At 28.9% G+C, this 14,714-nt stretch overlaps 1 protein-coding gene across 1 annotated transcript; it reads right to left on the reverse strand.

Annotated features, from left to right (window-relative positions):
• Positions 1-1,291: 1,291 nt before the first annotated feature.
• On the reverse strand, positions 1,292-10,378 carry LOC129919081 (serine protease inhibitor 77Ba-like). Its single transcript, XM_055999913.1, has 6 exons — positions 9,886-10,378; positions 2,509-2,866; positions 2,167-2,443; positions 1,904-2,099; positions 1,660-1,835; positions 1,292-1,600 (listed from the first exon to the last, which is right to left on the reverse strand). The coding sequence occupies exons 1-6, from the start codon at positions 9,899-9,901 to the stop codon at positions 1,337-1,339; spliced, it is 1,287 nt and encodes a 428-aa protein (XP_055855888.1). The 5' UTR covers positions 9,902-10,378; the 3' UTR covers positions 1,292-1,336.
• Between the last annotated feature and the right edge of the window lie 4,336 nt (positions 10,379-14,714).

A 14,714-nucleotide genomic window follows, 5' to 3' on the forward strand; every position in this document is an offset into this window, starting at 1 on the left:
TCAAATACAGTTGAACAAATAGGAAAAATGCTTTAAATGCATTAATGTAAATCCATTAGATATTGAATTCGAGTCAAATAAAAAACAATAAAAAAAAATATGTTTTCTTTTTCTTTTTTACTAAAAAGTGTGTAAAGAGCCTGGTTAAGCGATTTTTTTTATTAGATTTTCTTGGTAATTTAACTCGATTTACACCAAATAACAGCCTTATTGATAAAAAAACTGAAAACATTTTGTATGCAAATAAATTTTCCAATTGAACAAATATTGCAGCAAATGCAGCGAAACCAACATTTAGTCGGACTCAGAAATGAAGTAATCGAAAACTGAGGTTTGTCGCCTCTTTCCAAAACAACAGGAAAAAATAAACAAAATAAAAAACCAAACAAAATCATAATTAAATAATTTCTCACGTTGCATTTTGTCATTTCACGGGAAAATATAAAATTAAAAAACCGTCTGTTCATTTTCCTGTTTGTTTTGTCTTATACAAAATTTCATAACACTCCAAAAACTACTTCGATCTATTGTGTGATTTTTTCCGGTGTTGGAAAACGGGCTTCTTAAATGCAATCGGAAATAAATAAAAAAAGAAAAATGGACTGTCTCACTATTAGCACTTCTCCTCTATCTTTTTTCATAGTTTTTTACATATAAAAAGTACGCAACATAATCATAACAACTGTCTGTTGCTTACGTCTTTGTATACAAACTTGGGTCACTGCGGCGTATGTGTAACATTTTTTTTAAACATTAAATTCCTTGTGTTTCGTTTATTTATTATGAAATCATCGAAAATTGTCGTAGATAAGGTCTTTTAAGTGTCAAATTTCACAGTTCAAAAACATAGAAGTATTAACTACAGTCGCAATTGCTAAATTCGATACTTCTAGGACAATTTCACAATAAATAACCTAAAATATAAATTGTTTTTCCGGAAAATTCTGTGAATTACCTAAGATTTTTTTCATACTGAAATAATTTCTTGAAGACAATTATTTCAAACAAACATTACCGCAATTTTGTGCAAGTAGTTGCATTGTGCATGTGCATGTGCAATGATGAAATTCTGAAATTTGGAAACTCCGAAAAGTTCAATACATATCTCCAAATCATTTGAACTTTAAATAGCAAAATAGTGAAATTATTTTATTAATGCAGAGGGTAGATTTCGACTGCCAATTTTTCAGCTTTTTAATCCACTACCTTCCGTCCCGAAATCATGAACTTAAGCTTTTCAGATAACATCAATACCAATCAATTTTAACAATAAAATACTACAAAACGACAGTTATAATATTAGCATACAAATTTAAATTTATTTTTATCAATTATTTTATTTAGGTTTAGTAACTTGTCCACAAAACAGTAAAGTTCGTGTTGTCTTCTCAACAATTAAGTACGCAAATGGCTTATTCAAATAAAATCTCGGTGGTGATGCTTTGTTTGCAAATATTCCTGCTGTAATAGCAGCAGCAACTGTACCCTCTTCACTAACTTCAATCTTGGTCTGATGAATAACTCTGGATAGATAAAGTGGTTGTTCTGACATTTTTGTCAAATTAGCATAGTTTGGTTGGAAAACGTCTCTAATTCCCATCTATTAAAACAAAATTTATAAAGTCATATTTTTGTTAAACACTAAATAAAAAAATGTACCTTCTCTAGGACACCATTCAAAATTAGACTTGTTGTTGTTGTAAATTTGGGCAAGAATACTTCAACTTCGTCCTCATCATATTCACCCTTATTTTTGTCTTTGTTCTCAAATTCAGTAAAAATTCTCTCCAATCCGACTTTACGAAGATTGTCAATAGCATCATTTATACGTACACCTTTTATAAAAATAAGTCAATTTAAAAATTTCAACTTGTTCTTTAAAAATCAAGCTTTTAAAACAAACCTCGTTTAGGAACAATTAACAACATAGAAAGACGATCTTCCTTGCCATAAGGAAGTTCCACAATATGAGATTGCATTTCAACAATTGGGGCATAGTTGAAAACTGCTGTTTGTGTCATCATTTGAACTTGTCCAATAACATTTCCATCATCGTCATAAAATGGTTCAGTTTTAGTAAAGGATGCATTGAAAGGCAGCTAAAGTAGTTCAAAAATGCAAATTTAATAAAATAATTTACATCCTTTAATAGACAAAATTATTTACCTTCCATTGACCTTTAAAGAAAATTGACGAAATCATAATCATTTGAGCATCTTGTAGATCTTCAAGATCAATGTTTGGTTTAATCAAGCCCCTTGTAGCTTTCTCTATGTAATCAGCAATCTCAGCTTGAGCTCTTTGCTGTTCAAAGAAATCAATTGGTTTCACATTGGCTTGATATTGTTGCTCAATAACATCCTCAAAGTCCCGCTTAAATGGCCGATTCATATCACGAAAGATGGTTTGCATTGTTGATACTGTTACAGTACTTGTGTTAACTCTGCAAAAATAAACAAACTATATGTTTTAAAAATTCGACTTAAGGGTTTTTTTCGGCAATCTTACTTTAGACTTTTTTCAATGGTACGATAACTTTCACGAAGAAATTCTTGATTATCTGAAATTCTTAGTGTTTGTTGCAATTCAGTTAGGGTAGTATTACTCGAACCCTCTGTAACAAGTAGCAGCAATGCCCATACTGTAAATGGTGATATCATAATATTAGCTTTGATGCCGGCAATTTCTCGGCACACCGTTGAGAACAGTTCCAGTGAAAAGTCTTCAGTTCCTTTCGATACAGTTCTCAAATATTCGGCAGGTGATGTTGTTGGACGATTTGAAGTTGAAGCTGCTCCAGATGATCCCCATGAGGTTAATCCTTGGGCGAAGATTACTGTTGCGAAACATGCTAAAAGCATAAAACCTAAAAGTTCAATAAATAAAAAGATTATTTTAATTAATAATAAACACCATGAAAAACATATTTTTGTTTTTGTAAATTGTAAGCCCTATTATAAATTTCACTAGGAACAAATTTCACTCGATTCTTTGTCATAACTTTAAAAGGAGTTTTAACCACGTCTAAAACTTGAATGAAAAAATTTCAAAAAAATATATTTTTTTTCGAAAATCACAAATCAATTGGTGAAACATATTTCAGATCAAATACTCTCAGTAACGAGATCTCTCTTTCTAACGTAGGTTAATTAAACTTGAGCTCGATTTGTAGAATAAAATAAATGAAATGATGGGTTTATTACTGTTAATTCTCTGAGAACTCACTGAAAAAAACATGTCATTCATTTACTTAAAAACTGTCATCTCAAAAACTGGTTCTTCAGAAAACGAGTTTTAAATTTAGTATCGATCGGTTTTTGTATGTAAAAAGTTAGTGGTCCTTCTTCTTCAGATTTTAAAGCTAAGAAATGACCTTTCAGGATTAAAGATTACTTTATTCTAATAACTTCTGCATTAATCAGCCTTATCATGAATTCTATTCGCATCGGAAATTTTCTACGATTCCCAAAAAAGCAATCACAAAATCCGATACGAATGGAATTAATGATAAGGCCGGATAACTCAATATTCGTGATTTTTGAGTTATGACAGTATTCAATTAAATGAGAGTTGTTTCAAAAATGAAAATTTCACCCTCTATAGCAGGCTTAAAATAAGTTTATTAAGTTTTTTCAACTTAAAATGTATGGTTTTGAGTTATAGCTTTTTTTAGTTTTTGGCAGTGTTGCGTTCGAAATTCGGTGTACAAAATTTATATTATTCATTTGCTTTAGTTATCAAACACCTAACCGAAAATTAGAGATGCAAAAGGTTACTGAATTTTAAACGGTCACTGTGGTGTATGCGCAACATTTTTCCATTAGAGAAAACATTTGGGGTTATTTGGTTATTTTTTCTTCTTCTGACCAAATAATAAAATAAGTTAGAAAAAAAAACAAATTATACAGTGTATTATACAGTGTAAAACTCTGTGAAGTGACACGTTACAAAAATGGTTATGTAACTATCTATAGCAGGCCTTAAATACGTTCATTAAGTTTTTTATATAAAAAACTTCCTTTAAGGGCTTTTGAGTGCTATTTTTTTCTAGTTTTTGAGAATGCTGTGTTCGAGACTCGGAGTCGAAAATTAATATTATTCATTCGCATTAATTATTTGCTTAACCAAAAATTAGAGACGTTACTTAATTTTAAACGGTCACTGTGGTGTATGAGTAACCTTTTTCCATAGAAAAAAACCCTTGATGTAATTTGTTTATTTTTTCTTAACTGATCAAATAATAAAACAAGTTGAATTTTGCTGACGTTTTGTTAAAGTTTTCAAAGGTTGTTTTTGGAATTTATCATTTACAACCTACTAAAAATAACGGTATATCTGTTAATCACTTATGCTATAAATTTTTAATAAAGCTATAGTAATTTAGAGATCAATTAATTGAAGTAACAATGAACTGACTCAAAGATGGTTCAGTGAACCAGCTCAATTTAACAAACGATAATAAACTTGAAATTTAATAACAAAAATATAAACACAAAAAGAAACATATTTTACTATCCAGTGCACCGAATAATATGTAAAACGTCACAAAAGACTTGTTGATGCGTTATTCATTATATCTGTATAATAATTCTCCCACGCTTTCTAGGTACTTTGTTATAAATTACCATGAAAAATTATATATTTCTATAGAAACTCAATCATCTTTTTTTTTTTGCTATCATCTATTCCGAGAAAGCTTCATTTTAAATGAAATGAGAAGAACTTTAAAAATGAAAATGAATTCATCATGTAAATTAACGGTTAAAAAATGTATTTGTTATGTATCCTTGACATTGTATCTATTTAATTGATTCATGGAAAAACTTTCTACGTCTGTATAACTTCTTGTACTCAATACCTAGTCTACACAGGTTATATTTAAAATAACACTTTGATAGACATTATTTATTTACAGATGATTCATTTCGTGTTAATTGAATGTTGGGTTTCTTTTCTGACGCATTTAAACTAATTATTGTGATATTTTTAGCGATTCATTGAGATTTAAGATTTAAATTTCTGCAAGACGACGAGATCAAGAGACCGGTTTTTGATTAAATGCATTAAGAAATCAATGATGATTATATTAAAATAATGCGAGTAAACATAGTTGAATATATGTAGTTTTTGCAAATTGGTTGCACTTATGAATGAGATAAATGGTAATAGGTTTTAAAATAAAATCCAGAGGGTAAAAACTTACAAAAACAACAGGAAAGAGGAAGAACATATAAGAGTCAACAGAAACCACAAACCAACCCAAAATAAATTTAATGTTGTTTTAATGTTTTTTTTTTATTTCCTGTAATAAAACTTTAATTTTATTTCTTTCTGTTTTCCGTATTTTCTCAATGAAGTCAACTAGTCTAGACCTTATAATAAAGAATGTGCAAATGCTGTGATTCACAGGTGATATGTGTAAACATGGCAAAATGATTTATAAATAGTTTTTTAACCGTTAAGTCTATATGGATATTTTAACTGGCTCTATAGAACTTTTTGGTATTGGGTTTCTAGTATCAAAAATATTTGGATTAAGTGGTTCGGGTAGTTTTAAATATATATTCCACACCTGAACGTTGACGTTCCGGTTTGAATCTTTTCTTTTTTTTCATACCCGTAACGTTGACGTTCCGTTTTTCATTCAGTTACCCGTACCGCATACATTTTGTCATGACTACCATGTGATATTTTGACTAATGGAAATATATGTACATATGTTTTTATATGTTTTTTTACTTGCGATATAGGTACTATAGGGCAAGTTTAGGATTCGTAAAAAAAATCGAACTCGAGATAACAATTTTACATGACATTACGATGATGGAGAATGCCAAAAAAGTGGGTCCGGCAATTCTGTCTGTCTGTCTGTCTGTCTGTGTGTCTGTCTCTATCTGGAGCTGCAGCCTAAACAAGTGAAGTGATTTTCTTCAAACTTGGTAGTTAGCAGTTTTTTATGATTCCCTAGAGGGGAAATTGAAATTTTTTTTTATGACCAAAACTAACGGTACCTGCCATATAACGGAAATAGAAAAGTTAATTTTTTTTCAAAAACGGCTCTAACGATTTTGATTAAAATTTTTGTGTGTAATACTACACATAAGGGCCAACTTTTTAAATAAAAAAAATATTTTTTGTACCGTTATTAACGGTACCTGTCATAGAACGGTTTTTTTCGTTTCTGAATATCTCGTACAAAATTAACCCGATTTAAATGAAAATTTTTATACAAAAGTGTGTAAGTAAAGATAATATTAAAATTTTAGAAAATTTTCAAAAAACGCATTTTTGGTTTTTTAAAAAATATTTCAAAATTTTTTTTTTGAAAAATCAATTTTTTGAAAACGGATCAATGAAAAATTTTGAAATTTAGTTTTTATTTGTAAATTAATTATTTCTTCAAAATGGCATACCAACTTTTTTTTTGAAAAATGTTAAAAAATTTTATATATAAAAAATTATTTTTTTAAAAAACGGCTCCTACAATTTTCAAAATTTTTTTTCTAAAAATACCTTTTTATACGAGAAATAAAATGGCATATTTGTTTTTTTTTTTTTAAGATATTTTAAAACGGAGTTTTATTAATTATAAAAACAGATTTAATTTTTTTATACTACTTATGAAATTTCTTCAAAATATCGAATTTTAAATTTCTTGAATAAAAAGCTTTAACATTATAGTTACTTTAAGCATAAGAGCAAGTACGTGCGACCCCAGTCGTGCAATTTATTTTGTTTTTGTTTTTTTTTTTTTTGAAAAAAAAAGTCACTGATGCCATCTCTTCCCTATATATCTCGTGTTAACCAATTTTGTTTAATTTTTAAAATAATATCAAAATCTGGCACTTGTATGTTTGTTTTAAATCTAAAAGTCTGGAATAAAAGCTGAGACCAACTCCATCATCATGATTAGTGTTATGTGTTGATTATTCTCCTCTAGTTTAATTTATAGCAATATAATTCACTAGGTAAATCCAATTTTTTGAATTTAAACTGTTTTCTATTCAAAAATACCTTGATGAAATATGTGATCAAAATTATTTGTTCGTAGTTTCAAACGAAAAAGGTTCTTAAGAATTGAAATTAATAAATAGAAAAATTATTTTACAACTTTTGTACTTTGTATTAACCAATATAATAAAATACACAACTGGGGTCGCACGTGTACTTGCTCTTATACTTAAAGTAACTCTAATGTTAAAGCTTTTTATTCAAAAAAATTAGGAAAAATTTGGTATTTTCAAGAAATTTCATAGGTAGTGTAAAAAAATAAAATCTGTTTTAAATGATGTTTTAAAATAAAAAACAATTATGCCATTTTATTACTTGTACAAAAAGGTATTTTTAGAAAAAAATTTTCGAAAATCGTAGGAGCCGTTTTTTTAAAAAAAAATTTTTATATATACAAAATTTCTAACATTTTTCAAAAAAATAGTTGGTATGCCATTTTGAAGAAATAATTAATTTACAAATAAAAACTAAATTTCAAAATATTTCATTAATCCGTTTTCGAAAAATTGATTTTCAAAAAAAAAATTTTGAAATATTTTTTTAAAATACAAAAATGCGTTTTTTGAAAATTTTTTAAAATTTTAATATTACCTTTACTTAAACACTTTTGTTTAAAAATTTTCATTAAAATCGGGTTAATATTGTACGAGATATTCAGAAACGAAAAAAACCGTTCTATGACAGGTACCGTTAATAATGGTACAAAAAATAGTTTTTGTGTAATACTACAAACAAAAATTTTAATCAAAATCGTTAGAGCCGTTTTTGAAAAAAATTAACTTTTGTATTTCCGTTATATGGCAGGTACCGTTAGTTTTGATCATAAAAAAAAATTTCAGAATCCCCTCTAGGGAATCATAAAAAACTGCTAACTACCAAGTTTGAAGAAAATCACTTCACTTGTTTAGGCTGCAGCTCCAGATAGAGACAGACACACAGACAGACAGACAGAATTGCGGACCCACTTTTTTGGCATTCTCCATCATCGTAATGTCATGTAAAATTGTTATCTCGAGTTTGATTTTTTTTACGAATCCTAAACTTGCCCTATAGTACCTATATCGCAAGTAAAAAAGTTACACATACTTCACAGTGAACCGCAGTTAAGACGCAAGCAAAACAGTTAAAACGAGTCGGCCGAGAATTTATCTTGAAAAAGTTCAAAATTCACATTTGGATTAAAAAAGATTTTTTTATTCAATAAGAATTATTTCAGGCTTTATTTAAAAGAAAAGATCCAAAATATAGCCTAGAAAAGGATGAAAAAAATATACATACATTGGAACCTCTCATAAAGTTGTAATCAAAGTTGAAAGTTTTAACAAAATCACAACGTTTTATGTGACCTTAATTTTATTCCATACACATAAAACTGTATACAAATAATGTTTCAGCAAAGGGTCCTAGCAATATTTTTGTTGCAATTAGGTACATAATGTTCGCTTTATTTTTCACCTACCAGTAGAAAAACTTTACATTTTGTGTGATTAATAGTTAAATTTAAACTTGTTAAAACCATTCGATATAGACAAAAAGCCGTTGAATATAGTTTTTCTTTTGACTAAATAATGTCAAAACAAAGTTTAATTTTGGGGTTCCAGATAATTTTGATTTAAATAGCTATAATTTTGTATAAAAATTACTCCAATTTACCGTGACACTGGCCTACAAAATTCTTCGTACGATTTTCAAATTTCAGTATTTCAAATTCCTATACTTTTACATAATGTTTACTTTTATGTTTGTTTTGCTCACGTTTAATGCTAAAGGGATATGAAAAAAAGAGTTTTTATTTTTCGTACGAAGAATTATTTCGTCCAGTGTAGTTATTAATTTTTGTAAAGGAATTATTTTCGTAAACGTAAAATTGACTTTGAAAAAAAAAAGACTTGGTTGGTATACGTATCTCAATTTTTTTCCTTTACATTTATATTAGGTTTAAAATATTTTCACAGACTTTGTATTACACTCAAAGATATTTTTTATGTGAAGCAAAAATGTTCAAATAAAGCATTATAATCAAAGACTTGCTCAAGTCTTAACCTTTTGTAACATATTTGATAAGACCATAGCGGCAGACGGCGGCAATGTAAAATTTCAAATGAATGCATTGGGCGTAAATTATGATTCAAAATTCATTTTTTTTTAAAGTAAAAAAGAAAGAAGTAAAATTTTAAACGATTTAGCAGAATGCTACTTTTACTTAACTAAAAACAGCCTACTTTGAGCTTTATCATTTTACTAAATCGTTTAAAATGTTGCGCTAGTCTGGTTTTTGACTAAATAACTTACTAAAATGGCTTTAGCATTTTACTAAACCCTTTAAAATTTTGCGCTAAAATGTTTAGCCGTTTGCAGAATGCAAAAAATTGGCATCTTTTTAGTGATTCCAATAAAAAATTATATTCTTTTTTTTTAACAATTGAAAACACCATCAGTTTACTACACATATTTCTTCCTAGTTGTTTGCAGTATAACTCTATACAGTATCCAATCAGAAGCGGTTATTATCATTTCACAAAAGAGAATCTCTCTCCAGAGGCGTCAAGGTGAACCTCGTAATTCGCTGGCAAAAAATACTCGTTTTTCTTGCATGCCGCGCCGCGCTGGCGCTGTTAAAGCTATGTGTACATACAACAAATCTTCAAAAATTCAACCTGACATCACATTTATTCGCATTTCTAGATTTACTTCCCCTCAAAATAAACCCAAGAAAAAAATAATAATAAATTAAAATATAACAAACTGCAAAGGTCATATTTTGTGTAGGTAGTTTCGTATAGTCAAAATATAAAAATTCCCCTTACGAAATGTTTATGAGCATAAATATAAAGCTAAAAAAACTAGAAGTTTTAACACTTCTCGTTCTCTTACCCTGCTTCCACATCATTTTCAAGTTGATAGAGGTTTTATCGGATTACGAAATCACACACACAGAATGTATTTTTTTTTTTTTTCGTTTTTGATAGAACGACCGATAGATTATCAAAATTTTGTTAATCGAATTTAAACTTTTCTTTTAAATTAATAGAACCATATAAATAGACGAACACAGTTTATGTAAAAATAATCATTTAATTTTGATTATAATAAAATAATCTATTTAAAAAACACCAGAAATTAAAAGTTATTTTTGATGAATTTCTAATAAAAATATAAAACATAGAGCGAGAGCGGCACACAGGAAAGACAAAAAAAAAAAACAAGATCAATATCTAACACTGAATCAGAGTATCATCCAGTGACTAGTAAGTGTGTTAGCACGACTCCAGCGAAAAGCCGTGTGTGATTATTTGAGACGTTTTGAATACTCGAAACGCCACTGCAAACTGACGATGATACCGGTATGACTAGAGGTCTACTTGTGTGCGATCGATGCACGAAACGAAGCCTCAGCACAACTTACTCTAACCAGTCGGAGCTCGAAGATCATGAACATGATCACAATAATCATCATCACAAAGCGATGAGAGAATAGTTTATAGCTTAAAACGAGATTCTAAGCACTAAATATTGCGATCGGACTTAGGGGTAAATGTTTTCAGATTTTGAGACGTTGAGTTTAGTTAAAATATAAATTTGAATAAATTTGCGTCACTCCATAAGAGTGACGCAAAGATTTAAAATTTGGTAATTTTATTTATGCTGAAAAATGATCATGATCAAGATTTGTATTTTACTACAATTGTTTTTAAATATCTTTATAAAGTTTGCAGCAAAGTAGCGTAGATACATTTTTTTTTTAAATGGCACTTTTGTCTGTACGTGACAACTAACATTTGTTTATTTTTATTGCTGTTCCTGTTGGAGCTCAAATCATCCTAACTTATTTAATTTGAACTATTACCTTATTTTTAAATTTGAATTAAAACTACTACTATTTTATTACATTCATTTTTGAATTTGGCGCTTAATTTAGACGATTCGCCGTAATAGTTTAATATTAAATTCGACTTAAAAATGTTTCTTAAAATTTAACGTAACTTCTCTCTCTTGAAACTGCTATAAAATATTAATAGATATCTTTTAACTTGAAAGAAGCTTTTAACTTAAATAAAACATCTTCTTGTTTAAAAACTCTAAGGGGGAAATTGCTGCCTTTCATTTCGTCCTTCTGCGTCAAAGTAGTTTGATCGTTCATTTTTGGCGCCCAACGTGGGACACGAACCCACCCTTGAGACATTCTTGAAATATGAAAAAAAAACATGGCAGTGTCGGTACGTGACGGTAGATTACAACTGCAGAACTCGTTTTTTTTAAATAGGTTTCCCATATCATGTAACAAAGTTCTCTAGTTTTAAAAGAGCTTACTTAATCCCCATGTTTAATTTCTAAATATCATCTTCATTTATTTATGGCACTAATTTTAACCTTCTTATAAATTAAGTAATTAAATGCTGGGATTTCCAATTTGATATCATTTTGGTCAAGAAACATTAAAAATTGGGTTTTTCCATCCTGATTATAAATTCAATTTCTTAAATCGTGATGCTCTTCAGTTGTTAGCGATTGATTAAGAAATAAAATCTGGTAGCCTTACCAGAAATGCCTTCGGCTATTGACGTACATTTATGCAATAGAATTTAGCTGAAGCTAACATACTTGCAATATGAATTTGAAGCTGTTATTAAAATCATTATTACACGAACCCTCATAAAAAATAATTAATTAATTAATTTGTACAATTTAAAAGATAGTAGTGTAGCTCCTGTAAACCTTTATAGAAGCAAAATCTATATTGTTTTCAATTGTTGCAATTGTGAGTTTCCATTTCGATTTGGATCAAACAAATTACCAAAATTGCAGAGAACATAAAGAGTTACAACTAAACAGATGAACTTTTAAAAAGACAACTGTGACTTTTTTAACTAACAAACATACATAAGTAGGTACTTGGTAGGTACCTACTCTTTTTACTTTCCATTTTTTTTTTAACTTAAAAAAGGCTTTGCTAAAGAATTAGTTCCTGGCTTAAAAACAAATTTGCACCGATTTTAAGTTTTATTATCAGACGAAAAAAAAATTTAAGTAATTTTTTTACAGAATTATTGTAACTTTTTTGGTTAGAATTATTGTTGAATAATATTTAAGAAACAACCTACGAAATGTATTCGTTTGGAAAACGTAAGTTATAAGAAAAATACATTTTTTGCAGATTACCTACACATAGTATCAAGAATTTTCTAATTATTCTATATAAAAAAAGAAGCTTTTGCTATTTCGAAATTCATCTTGATCATGATTTTTAAAAAAAAGTTGACCACCAGAGATGCAGTTTTTCACATTTTGGGTCGAAAAATCAATTTTTAATTATTAGAAGAAAAAAAATGAATCTTACATATTTATGACAACGCCAACGTTTAGTATAAGTGCGATTAAAGAAAAAAATGTATTTTACTAAATTCAATAGCCGCTAAAATTTTAAATTATTAAGGCTTGGCCACACCGGAGGGTATGCGGTAGCGGTACGGGTAGAGGTAACGGTACTTGTATGAAAAAAATTCCAAACTGACATATCAACGTTCAGATGTGGAATTTTTTTCATACAAATATCGTTACCGCTACCCGTACCGCTACCGCATACCCTCCTGTGTGGCCAAGCCTTTAAAATGATATTTTTTTAAAAACCTTACTCCGTTAGTAAATTCATTAATTAATTAATTCATTTCCATATGAATCAAACCAAGCAAAATAAAATGCATGACTGTGATCCACAAACTTGCCGTTAGAGTTCTAGCTTTTATATATTATTATTAAAATGATAAGTTTAGAAAAAAAATTTTCTGTAAACCAGAACGAACCAATAGAATTTGCTACGATTTCCCAAAAAACAATCACGCAATACATTCGTAATGAAAAATTTTATACAAATCGTCACTACGATCGGATTTTGTGATTGTATTTTCGGGAATCGTAGAAAATTTCCGATACGAATGGAACTCGTGATAAAGTCAAATACTTTTGTTTATCATAGCAAAAGCAATCATTTGCTGTTTACTGTGCTAAATTTTACTGAGGTAGGTACACTGCTTTTGTATAAATAATTTTTTGAACAAATATATGTAGTTGGTACATCCCATTTTTGTAGTAAATATTGATCAACACTTAAAACCCAAATTTCAAACAAATTCAATGATCCATTTACGAAAATTCGAATTAAAAAAAAAATCAATTAATTAAAAATAATGATTTTGGAAAAAAAAATTCATTAAAAAATAGACCCTGTATAAAAACTAGGACATGATTTTTATTTAAATAGTATGATCTGTTTTTAAGAAAATTGAACTTTTCTAAAATCGGTATATATAACAGGTACCTATATGAAAAACTTTAATGCAGGCTCCAGGTCAATAAAAGACTTTTATATGGTTACAACGTTTCGAGCGTGAATACACTCTTCATTAGGCAACAACAAATAGTTGATTCATATTTACAGCACAAACACACATTTCAATTTTATTAACAGCATTAAATTTAAAGAATTTTTTCACACCACTGTTCTCGACGACTGTTTCTTTTTCTATAGAATTTTCTATTTTCTATAAAAGAAACAGTAGTCGAGAACAGTGGTGTGAAAAAATTCTTTAAATTTAATGCTGTTAATAAAATTGAAATGTGTGTTTGTGCTGTAAATATGAATCAACTATTTGTTGTTGCCTGATGAAGAGTGTATTCACGCTCGAAACGTTGTAACCATATAAAAATCTTTTATTGACCTGGAGCCTGCATTAAAGTTTTTCATATATATACTATTTGAAGAGGTCACTACAAAATTCCTATAATTATAAAAGGTACCGTTAATTTTGGTAAAAAAAAAATAATTAAGAAAAAACCTCTGGAGAGTTGTTAAAAAACGCTACGTACCAAGCTTGATGTTAATTAGTCTATCCGTTTAGAATGTAGTTCCTCATACAGACAGGCGGACTTTGGATTCTTTACCAACTTAATTTCATGTCTGCATGTTATCTCAATTGTTTTTTTCTACGAATGCATAACTTTATATATCGTACCTACATACATTATGGCCTTTATTGCGAGTGTCGTTTAATTTTCGATGCGATAAAAGCCAATCGAATCGACAAAGATGTTTACTATTGTGAACTATGAACTTGATTTGACTCGATAGCAAAATAGTAAACGAAAAAGATCGAACGATAAAATTCGTTCACAATAGAATTTCACAATGCCAAAATTATTTTTCGATGGTCGATTTTCGACAAAGGTCGTCACAATATCAATCGACTATCGACAAAAGTCGTCAATCGATAGACAAACGACACTCGCAATAAGGGCCAATGACTTATAATCGCAAGTATACAGTTTAAACTTTTCAATTTTCAAAAAGAGTTTATACTGTATGTAACAAGGTGTTGCCGTCGTGTTCAAATTTTTGTTTTCCTGATGGTCCTGATGGAAAACAAACTATTCAAAATTGTTCTATTTGCGGGGTTATATCCTCCTATTAGTGGAAGGGCACTTTTCCATAAAATTGATTTAAAATAAAATAATTTTTTTTTAAATCATCGGCCACACATAAATACGTTTTCTTTTTATATAGGTATTGCATTGCCCTGATTAGGTCCGCTCAGCAATCCTTCATTTCATGACTTCTAAAATATATCTCCCAATACTTTTGTCGGTTTCAATCAATTACCTTACGAAATCACAAGGACTAAATGAAAACATCTTTCTTTATTTTAATT

The sequence above is a fragment of the Episyrphus balteatus genome, chromosome 4 (genome assembly GCF_945859705.1).
Source record: "Episyrphus balteatus chromosome 4, idEpiBalt1.1, whole genome shotgun sequence".
NCBI lineage: Eukaryota > Metazoa > Arthropoda > Insecta > Diptera > Syrphidae > Episyrphus > Episyrphus balteatus.